Raw genomic sequence first — 18,146 nt, forward strand, 5'->3', positions numbered from 1 at the left:
ATATATCTTAATAATCATCAAATTTTATGATCTTTTGAAATAATATGTTTCATATTAAGTTAATTAATATAAAATGATTTGTAAGTTTCCTTGTGATAAGTTAACAACATGTCTTACACAATGTACTTTTAGATAGTTATAATTTGGTATTGTACAAGAATTGGACCAATTAGATCTCAATATATTGGACTAAAAATATCTCAAGAAATATTAGGCAAAGAGTACTTTAACCCGGCTCATCTCATGATAATTAATGTATATGAACAAAGAGTTGGTAGACGAGAGCATCCTAGTCTAAGATGGAGAACATCGTCTTGGCCTAAGATCACAATAGGTAGCATTTAAGACGTTACGACAATTACAACAAAGCATTCATAAATATTTAACAAGGAATTTAAACGCTCTTGAAAGCCATAAATGAGAATCACGTATATAAAGGTGTCTAGAACACAAGTAAAGAGTATCTTAACTTTCACATTATCACTAAAATTACCATATACCTTTTGTTCATGACCTTGACTTGAGCGTTAGAGTACAAACAAGTACCCCATTTCCCTACTCTTGTAAGGGGCGTGTTGAACAATGGCTGATCATTGTAGGGGTTGGGAGGGGCCATCCCCGCACCAATGATTTGTGATTTTTTTTTCAAATTATATATATTTTTGAATTTTTAAATAAATTATAAATAGTATATTTTATAAATAGATGAAAATTAAATTGTTTGTCTTTCTATTTCTTCTATAAAACACAACAATTAATGTTAATAGATAATAAAACATAAAATTATATATATATATATATAAAGGATAAAAATATTTAAGTTTAATTAATCTTTTGGTCACTATTTTCATAAAAAAATGTCAAGTTGGTCCTCAACTATTTTTTAGTTTCAATTTAATCATTTTCTTTAGATTTATTGTAGCAGATCAAAGATTTTCATCAAGATTGACAGTAGGATTATGTTAATTACACCAACAAAACAAACCATCTTTATTTACGACTTCAATTTTAATGAAGAAGCATTATCCATTTCAAAAAATTTAATGAAAATAACAAAATTGCCTCAGGTTTTTCAGAATTCAGAACCAAATTGACACTAAAACAATGGAAGGACCAACTTATCATTTTTTAACGAAAACAATAAACAAAAGAGTAATTAAATCAAATATTTATTAAGATATTTTTATTTCCTTTCTCGTTGTCTTGTTCGTTTTACATAGATTGTATCCATCTCTTACTCTCATATATATATATATATATATATATATATATATATTTTTTTTTTTTTGTTTTTGAAGAAAAAAGGTAGTTAGATATATAAACTCATTATTTTTTCTCTCATTTATCATTTGTCCTATTTCTTTTTGAAGAAAAAAAAGTAACTCTCATTTATCTTACTTGATAATGAAATATTAATTTAATAGTTAATATTTTTTTATCTTATCATTTTTTTATGAATATAGAAGAAAAAATAATGTATCACATGTTTTTTCATAACCGATCTTTAATTTTGAATTAAGTATAATATATTTTTCCTTTAATAATTATGTCTCTCAATTTTTATTAAATTATTATAAATTATTTTTAATATTATTTAAAAAAAAGGTATGTTGATGAAGAATAAAAGAATAGATTCATTATTTAAAAGTGATAAAAGTGGAGCTATTTAGGAAGATAGAAACAAGATAGATTATACTTCTTCACAATATTATACTAATGATCAAATTGTTCAGTTAAACTATTTTTTGAAACCTTATACTAATGATCCAACCATCTAATGATCAAAGAATTATAAAATTTTGGTCTCTCTAAAACTTTTGGTTAAGATCCGCCACTGGTGTTGCAGACACTTCATATCTACAAGTAGTGAGCATATTAGCATGAGTGATCATGATCTTCTAGGACAATTCAGCTCCATACACGAACTAGTATAATGTGGGATCAAAGATAAAAACTATGATAGAGTCTAATAAAATACTTATTAAGTATTTAATATCTAAATAGTTCATAATAATGTTGTGAAGAATCAATATTAAATAGTGAGTATATTTATATTATGTGGATTGAAAAAATATTCATATCCTCAAGAAAAATAATTATAATTGTACCAATTTTTTAATGAAAAATACTTGTATTGTACCTAGGTCGCCAATATCGATATGGTTAACTATCCAGTTCAAGCTGGGAACATATAACCTTCGACATGACCTATCCCGCCAAAGGTTGGGGGATTGATGTACTATACCTAGGCGGTCATGATCGATATGGCTAACTACCCGGTCCGAACCGCCTACGACTAGTCCTATCATAAAAAGAATAGATGATTAGTTAACTGAACAAGATAACAACACACATAACGGCTAAGGTTGTCTACTCCAAATAATGACGTATAAGTAAAAGCCGCCAACCCTAAATTTAGGAAATTACAGCAGGGCTTTTAGTGTCATATCACAAGCATGGGACTTGGGCTTGGCCCAAGCTCAATCGAAGCCTGAACATTGGCCTAACACAATAAAGAGGGGCCCAACCTATAAAGGAGGTAAAACATAGTTAATATCTCTATAAGTACATGTGGACACTCAACAAATTAAAGGTACACTTTCATTAATTCAATAATTTGTTATTTGACCTTTTAGAGCCTTTGTTGACTTGATCGTCAAAGTCCTTTCCACAAGTAACCCCCTAAGGGTCCAATCTGCCAATATTAGAAGAAGACGCATCCAAATCGAGGAGTAACTAGTCCGAAAAGTCAGTGATTGGGGTAAAATATGATTTTTGTTCCCTGATATTCTATTATTGTTTATGCAGAAACAATACTTAAACATTGTCAAGCTACTTTAGGTAGTTTCATATTTGATTCCTATTGAGATATTTTAGGAAATTCATAATATTATTCTTATTAATTATAGTTATGCATTTATTTGGTTTAAATTATATTTTTTTATTTCTAAAATTGTCTGATAGGATTCTAAAAATGTTCGAAAGGATTTATGTAGATATATTCGATGTGTATATTGAGAAAAGTAAGAGAAAAAATCTCTCTTCAAAACTTAAGATGATATCAAAGCTCTTGATCCTTGGGAGCCTATCTAATTGTGTGGTTTAATTGTAGCCTTCAATGCTGCATAAACCTTGAAATGCAACCTTCATTGTTGCATAAACTTCAGACGCAACCTTCATTTTGTGTAAACCCTAAAATGAAACTTTCATTACAACCTTCATTACTCAGCAAATCCTAAAACATATTCTTCATTATTGTGCAAACCTTAAAACACAACATTATTTGTTGTGCTTCTTTAGTCTCTATTGCATTGCCATTTTACAACTTCTATTATTGCACTATATTTTGTATCTAGATTCATTTTGCATCCAGGTTCATTATGTGTCCAGATTCATTCTTCCCTCTTTGTGCCTTAATTGAACATATTTGTAATGGCTGAAATGGAAAATGGAAATAAGCTATACAATGCAAGAGAATTGCTCATTAAGACCTATTGGTTGAATGAGAAAATTATCTCAAGTGATCACAACTCATTAAGACCATTTTGAAAGTGAAAGGAAATTTTAGTCATTTAATTGATGATGTCCTTGTGGAAGATGATCCTAAACTTAAGTCATGGGATGAAGAGGACTTTGTGATCATGACATGGTTACAAAATCCAATGGTTCCATACTACCTTCATTGTTGAGCAAACCGTAAAGCGCAACCTTCATTGTTGTGCAAACCCAAAAACATAACATTCCTTGTTGTGCTTCTTTAGCCTTTATTTCAGTCTTCATTGCTATATGGCAACCTCTATTACTACACTATATTTTGTGTCCAAATTCATTTTGCATTCAAATTCATTTTGTGTTCAAATTCATTTTACATTGAGGTTCATTATGTGTCTAGATTCGTTATTCCCTCTTTGTGCCTTAATTGCACATATTTGTAATGGTTGAAATGGAAAATGGAGAAAATCCCTCTAAAGCAAGAGAATTGCATAATGCTCATTCAACCTAGGAAAAAATATCTCAAGTGGTCACAACTCATTAAGACCATTTTGAAAGGAAAAGGAAGTATTAGTCATTTAATTGATGATGCCCTTGTGGAAGATGATCCTAAATTCAAGTCATAGGATGAAGAAGACTCCATGATCATGGCATGGTTATGGAATCCAATGGTTACAAAAATTAGTGACACATGTATGTTCCTCAAGTAAGCAAAAGCAGCAATATCCAAGTTCGAAATGGAAAACACATACTCATTAGCTTAAGGGGGACTCTCAATATATTTTAGGAAGTTTCAGATTTGATTATTGTTGAGATATTTTAAGAAATTTTTTGAATTATTTTTATTAATTATAACTATGTATTTATTGGGTTCAAATTCTATATATTTTATTTTTATTTCTAAAATTGTTTAGTTGGATTCCAGTGATTGTGCAGAAGGATTATGTATTCAATGTACACAATCAGAAAAGTAAGAGAGAAATAACTCTCTTCAAAATTTGAGAAACACCTATATCACTTCTTAAGTAACATTGACATTCATAATTGATCTATAGGAGTTGGACATAGATCCATATGTTTGATAGTGTGAAATTCAATTATAATTCAAGTCATAAAATCCAATTATTTTTTAATTATAGACTAAGTTTATTAAGATTGATAAAACTAACAAAGACATCTATCCTTTCTTTGTTTTCTTTTCATATTATTCTCTTTCTTTGTTTTCTTTTCATATTATTCTCTTCAAAATTGAGAAACACCTATATTACTTTTTAAGTAACTTTGATGTTCATAATTGATCTAGAGAAGTTGGATATAGACTCATGGTTGATAATGTGAGATTCAGTTATAGTTAAAATTATAAAAAACAATTATTTTTTTAATTATAAATTAAGTTTATTAAGATGGATAAGATTTACAAAACATCAATCCTTTTTATGTTTTCTTTTTATAATTGTTTAAGATACATGTAGAAAAAGATGAACATATTCAATAAAAATTGCTTCAAATATTTTCGCTTAGATATTGATTATTGGATGACTTGTAATATTCTTAGATAATATTCCTATATTGCAATATTGAGCTCTTATTTATTGACTATATTACATATATAATATACATATATATATATATATATATATATATATATATATATATATATATATATATATATTTTTGTTATATATTTTGACTAATTCTAAAATATAAAATTTTAACATAGATTTGTTATGATCAATACTTTTTATGAGAAATCTCCACACTAATAGAAATATCTTTTTAATGTGGGAGATGTTTTACGTTTTAACGTTCTATGCATGACAATAGATGAAGTATATTTTCAATCGTATTTAATTTAACTCTTTGCAGAAAATAATGTTATGCATCAAGATTAAATTAAAATTAGAACTATAAGAATTAAACAAAAATAAAATATCATCAAGTCTTTTTTATAAAATTATAACTATTTTATTCTAGCTAAACTGTTTTTAACCTCTAAATAATGTTTTAAAAAGAAAACTGATATCAGAACCCATTTGACATTCAACTATAAAATTGCTTTATTAATGGTAATGAAACTGAAAAACAAGATTTAGAAGAAGAGAAACACTGGTATAGATAGAGTGACTTTTTCTTCTGATTTGTACATGAGAAAGCTGGCACTGCATTAAGCATCAATCATCTAATGTTTTTTATTCATTTTCTAGCAACATATGATTTATTGAGTTGTATAATGTAAAGTGCAATTGAATTTGACTTCACCCTCATGAATGATATGTTTCAAGCTTCTTGGTATAGCAAAGTCAGCACCAGAAATCTTGTTCTTTAACAACATAACTGCTCCCTTCTTCTTTAACATTGCATCTTTCAAAATCAAGGGTCCATTTCTCAAAAGAGCAATTGTTGAAATTATAGTATCCTCCATGAAGAGAAAGCAACTCTCTTCTCACTCTATCTTCTATCCAAGGATAACTCAGCAAGTTCAGTAATGATTGGTTAATAGATTCCTGCAAAAAGTTGAGGGCACTTCACTTTAAATAGACTTTGGAATAACTTATTTGGTGACACAGCTATTTCAAGTATAAGCAATTGTGTTTCAGCTAATTGAAGTTTCTGTAACTTCACAGAATTTGGCTAAGCATAATGCAGTATATGATGGATACCTTCTCACAGAATCTGCATTGCTGATCAAAGCTAAGATGTGCTGTGGCTGCTGTTGTCTTCAGTTTGGCAAGTTCTCCATTGGCAACCCACTTGTGTACGAAGTTTCTTGGAATGGATGAACACGAATGAGAATTAGAGATATAAAAAGAACTAGTTTAATGGTCAAGTAAAAATTTAGTAGTTGTTAGAGATAGATACCTTGATTTTGTATCATCCTGCATATTCATCAAAGTTTCAATTCCAGCACAGCTACTATGACCAATGACTAATATATTCTCAACCTAAAAATTTCAGCAACCATTATGAATTACTCAGTTATTTAGGCTATGAACTTCCACCACAAAGGGACATTCCTTAATCAAACTCTCAATTTTAGACAGCATGTTCTGAAATTCTTGTCTTAGGAATTCTGGCACAGCATGTATGATTGATTATTACAAAGACAACAGCATTATAAATAAATGCAAACCTGAAGAGTAGTTACTGCAAACTGAAGTGCAGCATTACATTCTGATGGTCCACTCTGTCCTCCAACATAAGAAAACATAGAAAATGATGAGAGGAAAATAGAAATTAACATTGGTTTGAAGCTCCCATTACTTAATTAGGCAAGAAAAAAAAGGTAGCAATTATGGTAATACCTTCATGGGAGGTACAAGATTGGCAATGTTACGTATCATAAAGGCATCTCCAGGTTGGAATCCTAATATGTTAGAGGGGCATACCCTAGAGTCTGCACAAGCAATTACCATAAACTGTATTTGGATTTATCAGTTAAGACCAGCATACCCAATAAATTAAGCTAAAATGAACAACTCAGACATTTGTTATCACCTTTGGAGATTGAGCTTCAGCAAGAGCTTGAAAATGCTCCAACTCTTTACTGTCTAGAAGAAATATAGCTTATAAGAAACTATACCAACAAGAGACAATTTTTTGTGAACATGAAATAAATCTAAATTCCGACACTTACATGTATTTCTGGTTCTTGAAACTCATAAACCTCTGTTTCATTAAACCAAACAAATTCTGATAGTCATCAGTTTCAGACATATTCCCTTTATCAAGACCTTTGTTTTCTCCATCGAGTCTGACACAATAACCAGGATCCTCTGTTTGTTTCTCCCTAAAGTTAATGAAGAAAAATGATACAGTTGAAGTCACATGTTACTTCCCACACAAATAATTGAGCCAAACCCACAATTTGCCACAGATTGGTCAAAGAAAAGTTTATATAAAAAGGTTCAGCAAAATTCATGAAGGCAATATCACAAACACCACGCCAACTTACTCGATCGAAGGCAATGATGCTGCTGTACGGCAACGATCCATCTGAATCCAATCCATCTAAAAACCCAACAGGGAAAAACAGCAAAATCAGAAACAAACAAACAAACATCTGAGAAAAAACTACGATGAAGTAACTTTTGATCAACAGCATCAAACAGCTAAAAAGGTAACTTGTTGATGATGGAAAAACTCACAAATTTTGGCCAAGGCCTTGTTAAGGAGGAGGTGGGTGGACCCGAAAAGCGTGAGAACCACCATGATTCATAGACGTGTGAAGCCACTAAAGGTGAATTTGCAGAGAGAAGTGAACTTATTCTGGACCCTGCAATGCATCAGCAATTAAACTGCATTCTGAACTTAATCACACGAAAGAATTATAACAAGAAAATTTGTGGAGAAGGCAATGGAAAATTGGTACTCACTAATTGGCCAAACCATCTCTTGATTCTCTTCTCTGCAACAAATGGTGGTGATCACAAAATGCAAACTCCTTTGATGCACAGTGGTTGTTAATGGGAAAAACGATGAGGATATAGTGATAGGATGACATGGAAAACACTGAATTAAAGAGACTTGTCCTCTGTGGTTACACGTGCCATGAAGTTATCCCATTTTGTTGGACTTCCCATCAGCCAGACATTATCTACGTTATGCTATGTCCATTATTGTCTCTTCGCTCTCTTTCATAGTTGGCAACGCTATCTTCCTTATCCTCGTGTCAATCTTTCTTTCGATTAAGAAAATGTTGTTCAGAAAATTATATAATAGAGACGGAAAAGTCAAGTTGTTACGTGACCAACTTCAGTTTATTTTTTCTATTATACATATATATTCTAGTTATAAAATTGTAATTAATATAGGTGTTTTCTATGTTATGGAAGGGATTATATATATATATATATATATATATATATATATATATATATATATATATATATATATATATATATATATATATATATGTGTGTGACTTAAGTTCAATCCACTTATGTGACCAATTTCTATTTATATAAACCTCAAAGCCAATTTTGTAAAGTAAAATTTGTACTCAATAAATAACAAATTTTTGATAGGAGACTCTAACTCATTACTTTAATACTATTAGTGAATCTTTAAGGTTAACTCAACCCTTATAAGGTGAGGTTTTATTCACGTGTATACTATAAACTCATCTTATCTATAATCAGTATGGAATCTCTAAGAGAGCCTCTCACGTAGAAATATTAAACTCGAGATTAAATATTAATGAGTAGCTTGGATTATATATATATATATATATATATATATATGTTCTTGTCGACGTCCGTTCGATTTCAAATCGATTAGGTGTCTAGCAAGAGTAATATTTTATGTTTTGTTCCGGCAAAAAGTTTAATAATTTTACCAAAGATAGAAGTTATAAGAATCTTCCTGACTTAACGTACAGTAAAGAGCATACTGAAGCCAGAAAATTGTCCCCACTGACCCTAAGGGTTAATCTCTTATTTATAAGCAAAACAGTTACAAATATCATAACCGACTGACCTAAAATATCTCATATAAAAAATATCTTAGTAAAATATCAATTAGGCCCAAATTCCTAGACTCATAGACTTTCGTGAATCGGGTCGGGCCTTGAACGACTAGGACGGTACACAGCTCCCTAGCCTTGAGCATCAATATCTGAGGCGTAAAGGCTGAGAAAAGAAGTCATGGTCTTTCGGGGGTCATTAATGCCTCTTCACCGTCTCCAAGCCAAGTTTGGGTCGTCGCTTTAGACGGCTCTTCACCGCCCTCAAGTCGTGCTTGGGTCGTCGTTTTAGACGGCTCTTCACTGCCCCCAAGTCGTGCTTGGGTCGTCGCTTTAGACGGCTCTTCACCGCCCCCAAGCCGTGCTTAGATCGTCGCTTTAGACGGCTCTTCACCGCCCCCAAACCATGCTCGAGTTTTGTCGAATTGATATCATGAATGAATTTTGAACGTAACTATCAAATCAAGGTTAGTCATTCATATAATACAACTCAAATTATATATATTAATGATAATATTTATTGAAATAAATTTATAAATTAAGATAAATAATTGTTATGCATAAAAAGTTTTATAAATGATTTTTTTATGTAATTTTTTTTTCTTTTTTTTAAATACTGTTTTTTGTATTGTTTTGTGAAATCAATTTTTCTAAAATCATTTTTTCTAAACTGCCATATAAAAAGTTACCTCCGAATTGTATGACATTTTGAAATAAATCATTCTTACATATAAGAAGTTTTATAAGTATTTTTAAAATGACATATTTTTATGTATCATTTAATAAAATTAATTTTTCCAAATATTATTTTACTTAAAAGTAACTTACTTTTATCAATCAAGCGAAGATACAGTGGAATCTGTGTACCGTTTTTTATACAAAAGTTTAGTTTGAAATTTAATTATAGCTACGAAAAATAATAGTGTTTATATTTTAATATTGGCTTAAATAGTCATTTGGTCCTAGTTTTGGTCGACTTTTTTCACTTTGATCCTACTTTTGAAATTGTTTTCAATTTGGTCCTACTTTTCGTTATATTTTTTCAATCAACTCCTTTCCGTTAACTCCGTCTAAATCGTTAACGGATGTGAACAGTAACTGCCACGTGTCATTTTGTGATTTTTTTGATTTTTTTAAATTTTTTTTTTTAATTTTTTAAATTTTTTTTAAATTTTTTTATTTTTTTTTAAAATGTACACGTGTCAAGCTCATATTATGCCATGTGTCATTATTGATTTTTTTTTAATTTAATTTTTTTAATTAAAAAAAAATCCACATGTCAAGCTAATATCATGTCACGTGTCAGAATCATATTTTTATATTCAATTTGGTCATAATATTCGTTATTTGTTTTCAATTTGGTCCTAGTTTTTTTTTTAGTTTAGTATTTTTTTCCTCTCCAAAGACAAAATATAATTTGTATATAAATGTGGCTTAATTGCAGTTATATGAATATTCTTATTAAACTACATATTTTTATTAAATATTTTTAATTTAAAATTAGAGTTGGTTTAAAATTAAATATTTTTAACCTCTTAAAATTTTAAATTAATGGTGTTATTACTTTTCTTCGTTTTAATTTTAAACTAACGCTAATTCTAAATTAAAAATATTTAACAAAAATATGCATTTTAATATATACAAATTAAATTTTGTCTCAATTTGAAGAGGAACAAAAATGTTAAATTTTAAAAAAAATTAGGACCAAATTGAAAATAATTAACGAATATTGGGACCAAATTGAATATAAAAAACTAACTCTGACACGTGGCATGATATTAGCTTGACACGTGGATTTTTTTAAAATTAAAAAAATAAAAAATCACAAAAATGACACGTGGCATGATATGGGCTTGACACGTGTACATTTTTTTTAAATTAAAAAAAAAATTTAAAAAAATTTTAAAAAAAATTAAAAAATATTAAAAAAATATTAAAAAAAATCAAAAAAATCACAAAATGACACGTGGCGGTTACTGTTCACATCCGTTAACTATTTTAATGGTGTTAGCAAAAAGGACTTGATTGAAAAAATATAACAAAAAGTAGGACCAAACTGAAAACAATTTCAAAAGTAGGACCAAAGTGAAAAAAGTCGACCAAAACTAGGACCACATGACTATTTAAGCCTTTAATATTAAAGCATAAGAAAATGAACCTTCCTTAATGCGCGGTACTGTTCAGATCGTGGTCGCAGTTTCCAGAATTTTCGGTTTCTCACTCCACACGTCTAATGACACTTTCGACTCCACTAACACCTCTATCAGAAACCTCTAGTCTCATTGTGCGAAATACACGATACGCCGAAAGTGCTGTTTGAAGGTCCTCGCTGTTCCGAAGGAGGATGATCTCAAAATCGATGAAGATTATTCTGTTGTAGTCGCTGAGCTGCCACAGACAGAGATTTTTGTGGTTGTATTCATTGTAGCTTCCCCTAATTTCCGCAACCATGGACACGAACCCTACAATGTTTTAGGGATTTGGTGGATTGCACGAATTCCTGATTCAGCTTTTCATCCATCCGAACACAATCTATTGGTTCGTGTTGACGATGATAGGTCTCAAAAGCAGTTGAATAAGGATGGCCAGCACAGATTGGACGGTGTTGGGGAAAGTTTATGGTCTGCATGCTTGTGATCGGTTTGCATTTTGGAGTCGCGATTTCGGGTTCACTGGCGCGTTTTGTGGTGGACAAAACACTATCAACGATAGCGGCCGTTGAACGACAGTGTGGGGAGGTGATGCAAATCCGCTTTCATTATTGACGGCGTTGCAGCATTTCCTGGTGATGGGTTCGGGTGAAACGTCCTCTCGAGCGTGATTTCCCGCCTCGGAGGGTTTCTCATCATCGTGTGGTCATTTTCTCTGTTGATAGGGCCTGGGAATCTGTTTTCCCGAGGCCCCACGGTGGACGCCAAATGTTCTTGCCGACGTCCGTCCGATTTCAAATCGATTAGGTGTCTAGCAAGAGCAATATTTTATGTATTGTTCCGGCAAAAAGTTTAATAATTTTACCGAAGATAGAAGTTATAAGAATCTTCCTGACTTAACGTACAGTAAAGAGCATACTGAAGCCAGAAAATTGTCCCCCTGACCCTAAGGGTTAATCTCTTATTTATAGGCAAAACAGTTACAAATATCATAACCGACTAACCCAAAATATCTCATATAAAAAATATCTTAGTAAAATATCAATTAGGCCTAAATTCCTAGACTCAGACTTTCGTGAATCGGGTTGAATCTTGAACGACCAGGACGGTACAATAAATATATATATATATATATATATATATATATTGCTTCTCAATATTGTTATCGCCAATTTAAATAAAAAGAAAGCTTAAAAAGCTATTTAAAAAAAATCAAATTCAAACCTAAGAAGACTAAATTGAAAAACAAAAGACAAAAGATTTTTTAATATTTATATCTTTAATAATATAATGTTTAATTTCTTAATTTTTTTTTAAGATTTAAGTAATTGTTCTTAAGATAATAAATTTTTAATTACTTTTTAATTTAGGTTTGACCTTATTATGTAACTAAATTGAATTGTTGTTCAAAGGCAAAATAAAATTGAACGAGAGTCTATTGTATTATTGTGCTAAAATGTTATTTTTATTTTTTATAATTGAATAGGATTTTTTTTAAATTTTAATTTTATGTGTAAAAGTTAGGAATTTTATGTGTAAAAGTCTATTGTAATAAAGAAAATTGAGTTATTTATATCAGTAGGAGATAAGAATAACACTGAACAGTATATATTTATGTAAGTTGGAAGTCACCGTAAAAATAGTTATGTAATTTGTATAATTATAGAAATTTTGTTTAAATGAATTAGTATAATAAAAATGGTTAAATATGTAAACAAATTAGAATTTGTTCATGTCTTAAACTTTGATACATTTTAATTTTTCAAATTTAAAAATGAATGAATATAGTCATCTAAACAATATTCTAAGTTGAGATTTGAATTAAAATGTGTCAAATGGTTTGAACAACTCAAATGTCACATGTAAAAACAAATGTAACGCAATTGAGTTAAAAAGATTATATTTATTTCTTTTCAAAATTTGGAAATCAAAATATATTAAAGTTTAAGAAAATGACAAATTCTAACTTTGTGTAAAAGTTTAAGGACAAAAATCATATTTAAAAGAAAAAATCTTTATTATCTTTCTATTATTTCTTTATTGCATTATTGTATCATCCAACAAGTTCTGTTAAAACATTTTGTAACCATACTAGTGTCATACCTATTAAACAATGCACAACTCCTAAAAGATCACTTATTTGAAGTTATCCTTAGCAATCTAAGAATAAGGATACAATTAAACTTTTAAGGAAGTTATGTTTGCATATCTCAAATGAAGCCAACAAAACACTAGATGACAAAATTTGTACAAACCATGCAAGAAGAACTTAAATAGTTCCCCTTTAACTACATCTAGAAACTTGCATGTCTGCCTAAAGATAAGACTATTGTTAGAGCAAAGTTAGATGAAACATGTATAAGAAAAAATGTTAGACTAGTGGTCAAGGTATTCATAGCAAAAAGGAATGGGCTACATAGATCCTGATGCACCATTCACAAAATTCTAGGCTATATGTATTTTTCTCTCATTTGTTAATCATATTAATATGAACCTATATTATATGGATATAAGTAACATTCTTTTCAATAATTTCATTAAGGAAGAAGTTTATGTAAAACAACACTCTAGATTCGAGAACGTTACATTTTTTAAATGTGTTTAATCATATAACAATATTTTCTATAGTTTAAAACAAGTTCTACAACTTGGTGTGAAAACTCAATTAATTTTTATTATAAAACAATTTTACAAGAGAAAATATAGATATTACATAGTTTTACAAATATTTCAAGTCTAACTTTCATTTAGTTTTGATTTTTGAAAATTATATTATTTTCAGTTCTAATGAACCTTTTTGTGAGAATTTTGCTAAGTTGACGTAAGAAAATTATATATATAACCAAAGACAAGTGATTTAAGTTTGCATGATGTTTAGGAAGTATTTAATGACTTAATGTTTAATCAAACCATCTAACATGGACACATGCATTGTCTCTGTCATAGGAAGACAAACATTTCCTCCTTAGCAAAGGGAGGCAACAAGTTCTACAGAATCATATGTTTTGTTCTAGAAGTAAAAGCACTACATTGCCATTTTTTTACATTACACACACATCCTTTTAAATTTCAAAAACATTTACCAAACCCTAATAAGGAGATTTCTTACTTTCTCTCTAAAGACTATCCATTTAAAATCATTATTATGAATTATGAGACTCCAACTAAATTAAACTCCAAAGTTAAACAATCATTTATTAAAAGTCATAATTAAAAAATCTTCATTTATTGGTAAATTTTCTGGTAAAAAAAGCCGAGAGAGAGAGAGAGAGTGGTAAGTGTAGTTAACTTACATTGTATAGGAAGCCCACATAAATTCAGATTAATCATTGATGTTAATAGTACTTTCTTTACACTACCATGTTATTCATTCTATTAGTATTATAATTTATATTATTATTAGTATAAATTATAGATTCTAATACAGACCAAAGCATCATCTACCTATATAAAATAAAAACGGCATCTCCAATCAGAAAAATAACTAAAATCTAAATATTTTTTATACCAAATAAAAAAAGTAAAACAAAACTAATTAAGCGCTAGCTGAGTGTCCCATTCGTCTCAACAAGAACTAGGCGAACCGCAACAATCTCTACCCCGTTTCTGGCCCAAAACAACAGGGCCCATTCCTAAGCCCACCAAAGCCCGATTCTCCACCACGGCCTTCAAAGCCCGTTCCAGCGCCCCAACCTCCACCTCCTCTTCACCCCACTCCACCACCACCACACTCTTCGTCCTTCCCCCAACCGTCATCATTTCCGCGCGAACCGGCTTTGCCCGAACCGACCGGATTGCCCGTGTCACGTCTCGGTTCAGACCGGCCCGGTCCTCACAGCACACCGTCGCCTTCACCCTATTCGCCTCCCCCTCGCACCAACTCACCGTCGCCTCGTCGCAATCCCCGGGAAGCGGCCACGCCTCAGACGGAACCAAACCCGGTTCGCCGCCGTCCCCGCACGCCACTTCATCGGCCTGCTTCCTTAACCGTTTCACGTGCTCAACAACTTCCGCCAGCAATGACGCTTTATCCGACTAAAAAAGTTAGAATTTACTACATTATTACCCTCCTACCATGCAGAAACTAAATTCACACCAACTGAACATTTTTTCCAGAAGTGCATTTATTTATGATAAAAAATATATATACATAAATTTTCCCATAAGTTAAAATAAGAGTTCTACACAAAGAATGATAATAAGATATATAAAAAAAACTTATACAAATTAATTAATGTAATTTTCTAAAAAATTTCTTTTGGAAATTGTGATGGAGAAACATGTGAGTAAGTGAGTTGTATAATAATTAATGAACATGTTTTTCATTTTGTGGATAACCTTGGCGGCGTTAGGAAGGAGCGAACGTAAGGTGGAGAGGTGAGAGTTGATTCTCTGTCTGCGTCTCCTCTCGGCTTCCCTGTGACTCTTGCACGCTTCCGTTGATTTACGTTCCGCTTTTGATCTGGCGCCGTCGAACTCCACTGCCCTTTTAATCATCGAGTTGGGAACGTGCGTAGAGTCGTGGTCTAGCCAACTCTGGAACCCGTAGAATCTCCGAAAGGGAAGCATGTTTTTTCGTGTGTTACAATGAATGTTGTTGGTGTGTGTGGAGAATGAAGAGGTTTAAGGAGTGGGGAGAGGGTGATGTAACGATGATGTGTGAAGTGTCCGTTGTCGTTGTGGTGGCTTAGGTATACGGTGTATTGTTGGGCAGCTTTTTAGGTAGAAATTAGTGTGTACGTATTGTGTACATGAGAGACAGTTGGGTGAGGATCGAGGGAGTAAAGTTTGAACTGTTGTGGAACACAATGGTACATTTTTATTGTGTTGCTAAAAAACAAACAAATAAATAATAAATAAATAAAATAAAATAGGGTGTGTTGTGTTGCCCGAGGTAGAAGAAGGAATGGGAATGAGAAGTGAGAAAGATTGTGACCTTTGAGAGACCAGAGAATAAATTAGTGCCTGTACATTTGTCTACAACGGGAGACACTTTCTTCAGAAATTAAATCACTTATACCCTTTCTATTTTCTTTTATTTTTTTATATTTTCCTGTTTGCAGACAATGAATTTTCAAAACTCCTGGCTTTTTCTATGCCTTATTATCCCTTTCAAATCAATTTCACTGTAGTTTTCGTCCTAGCCTGTGCTTTCACGCCTTCTGCATCCTAATATGTTTATACGGTAAAAAAAGATCAAATTTTTTCTCTGTTGAAATGAAATATGTGTCTTAAAAGTTTATGTATATAATGTGGGACGATATAAGTTAATGATGCATGTGGAAAATAGCAAAGGGTTAGGGAATAATAAGAAGAAGTAGAAGAGTTGATTACTACTAATGTTGGAAAAAAAGTGGAGAAAGAGATAGTGAGAGGAGAAAAATGTGGTAATATGTTGGTGAGGGTTGAAGGGTGGAAATAATGGTGGTGTTTGGTGGAAAAAGGAAAAGAAGAGTATGCAATCATTTTCAAAGGGGAAAACAACTGTTTTAATACTCTCATACGTATACTACTGCAGCCGGCGCCGACACCAACTTCTGAACGGAATCAAAACCAGACAGCGATGTGCTTACCCGACAACAACCTCTTTTACTTCTTGGATTCGATCACTTCTTCTGTATTCTCTGTATTCTCTATACTGTTTGTGCACTATCGTTCATATACTCAACGTTTCCCTTTCACACACACCCCCTTTTTCTTTTTCTCTCTCCTAACATTAATTCATAAATCCTGGTTAACATAATCTTTACAATAATCACTTTAAAAAACCTAGTATACACATCAGGGTTTATATTTGAATATCACAGTCATGCACCCAAGTATTTCTCTTTTTTCCATCTTAATGTGTTTACTTAACACTCTTCAAATATAAGTTACAGAAAATTAATATAAACATTCTGAATTAAACCTCACTTGACATAACTCCAACATCATTCTTGTTATATTAAACTAATAGAAAATAACAGAAAAAAAAAACTATGGTTCCAAAAATGTTGTGAGTTTTGCCATTAATGTATACCTTCCCTGATGCTCTAATTAGGTGAGAGTAGAGAATAGATAAAGTTGGATGGACAGATTAATTATTGAGAGAGTCCATTATTCACTGACATGCATATATATATATATATTCTTTCTTTCTCCACCTATTGGTTTACCTTACTTACTACATTCCTTCCTTGTAGCTAGTGTAGCAGTTTAGGTTACTTTTTTGTGACAGTAAATGTATAAAAAGAATATGAATATGAATTATGTATGTATGTATCAGTAACATAATGCATGTGAATATGTCGGGTGGGCCCCAGCAAGGGTAACAATGAAGAAGGAAAGATCAACATCCGATGTCAGTGCTCCGGCTGCAAGGAGCAGATGAGACTTTAGATGGCATCCCCCAACCAGCAGCCTGCAGAAGCCACATCATACACACCTAAGCTATATATCCTCACCTAATTTATTAATCACTTATATAATATGTTTTATTTCCTAAAACATGTTTTTCATCACTCTATTTGAAAAATGATTCATTTCTGTTTAATTTTTAAATGATTATATACATTTAATCCTTTTTATTGCTTTTATAACAATAAAATGTCACCACCAAGTGTTTATATTAAATGTACAAAAAGGGATAATTTATAATATCACTTGTTATATTCAATTTTAGAAAGTAGAAGGCTTGAAGGCTGAATTTATCCATTTGAAAGTCATAAGAACTAAAAACAAGGTTAAAAAAATATATATTTTCCTTCGTTAATTAGACAATAAAAGAAAACGTTATTAGTAATTTGATTATGTTATATTTAATTTACTTTCACATTTATTTTTAAATTATTTAAAGACCGAAATTTTGTTTCATGAATATTGTTGAAAAGTATCAAGAGGTGAACTCTAAGCTTATTTCAATTTTATAAAAGTAAAGGTTAAATATATTTCAGTTGTTAAACTTTCACACAAAATTTGAATTCGTTTTTGTTCCAAATTTTAAAATTGGTTCTCAAATTTAAAAAATGAGTGTATATAATCCTTTTAATCCAACTATATTAAAT

At 31.0% G+C, this 18,146-nt stretch overlaps 2 protein-coding genes across 3 annotated transcripts; both read right to left on the reverse strand.

The window, feature by feature from the left end:
* Positions 1 to 5,524: 5,524 nt before the first annotated feature.
* LOC114193553 (beta carbonic anhydrase 5, chloroplastic-like) lies at positions 5,525 to 8,066 on the reverse strand. Of its 2 annotated transcripts, none has more exons than XM_028083395.1 (10): positions 7,866 to 8,066; positions 7,638 to 7,765; positions 7,445 to 7,500; positions 7,127 to 7,279; positions 6,988 to 7,036; positions 6,795 to 6,908; positions 6,623 to 6,676; positions 6,352 to 6,434; positions 6,153 to 6,258; positions 5,525 to 5,996 (listed from the first exon to the last, which is right to left on the reverse strand). In XM_028083395.1, the coding sequence occupies exons 1-10, from the start codon at positions 7,879 to 7,881 to the stop codon at positions 5,793 to 5,795; spliced, it is 963 nt and encodes a 320-aa protein (XP_027939196.1). In that variant the 5' UTR covers positions 7,882 to 8,066; the 3' UTR covers positions 5,525 to 5,792. The 2 variants fall into 2 exon arrangements, with proteins under 2 accessions (XP_027939196.1, XP_027939197.1); XM_028083396.1 differs by having other exon boundaries at positions 7,638 to 7,787; positions 7,866 to 8,052.
* A 6,509-nt stretch (positions 8,067 to 14,575) lies between these two features.
* On the reverse strand, positions 14,576 to 15,857 carry LOC114195607 (transcription factor bHLH30-like). Its single transcript, XM_028086134.1, has 2 exons — positions 15,442 to 15,857; positions 14,576 to 15,138 (listed from the first exon to the last, which is right to left on the reverse strand). The coding sequence occupies exons 1-2, from the start codon at positions 15,670 to 15,672 to the stop codon at positions 14,668 to 14,670; spliced, it is 702 nt and encodes a 233-aa protein (XP_027941935.1). The 5' UTR covers positions 15,673 to 15,857; the 3' UTR covers positions 14,576 to 14,667.
* Positions 15,858 to 18,146: the final 2,289 nt, after the last annotated feature.

Source organism: Vigna unguiculata, chromosome 8, assembly GCF_004118075.2.
Source record: "Vigna unguiculata cultivar IT97K-499-35 chromosome 8, ASM411807v1, whole genome shotgun sequence".
NCBI lineage: Eukaryota > Viridiplantae > Streptophyta > Magnoliopsida > Fabales > Fabaceae > Vigna > Vigna unguiculata.

Bases quoted from the DNA above. Each gene is read 5' to 3' on its own strand.
- LOC114195607 (XM_028086134.1), bottom strand. From the start codon at position 15,672: ATGCTTCCCTTTCGGAGATTCTACGGGTTCCAGAGTTGGCTAGACCAC. The intron at 15,139-15,441 runs GTTATCCACAAA...TAACTTTTTTAG, and splicing joins TCCTTCCTAACGCCGCCAAG to TCGGATAAAGCGTCATTGCT.
- LOC114193553 (XM_028083395.1), bottom strand. The intron at 7,280-7,444 runs GTAAGTTGGCGT...CATTAACTTTAG, and splicing joins GCATCATTGCCTTCGATCGA to GGAGAAACAAACAGAGGATC. The intron at 6,909-6,987 runs GTGATAACAAAT...ATCCAAATACAG, and splicing joins CTGAAGCTCAATCTCCAAAG to TTTATGGTAATTGCTTGTGC.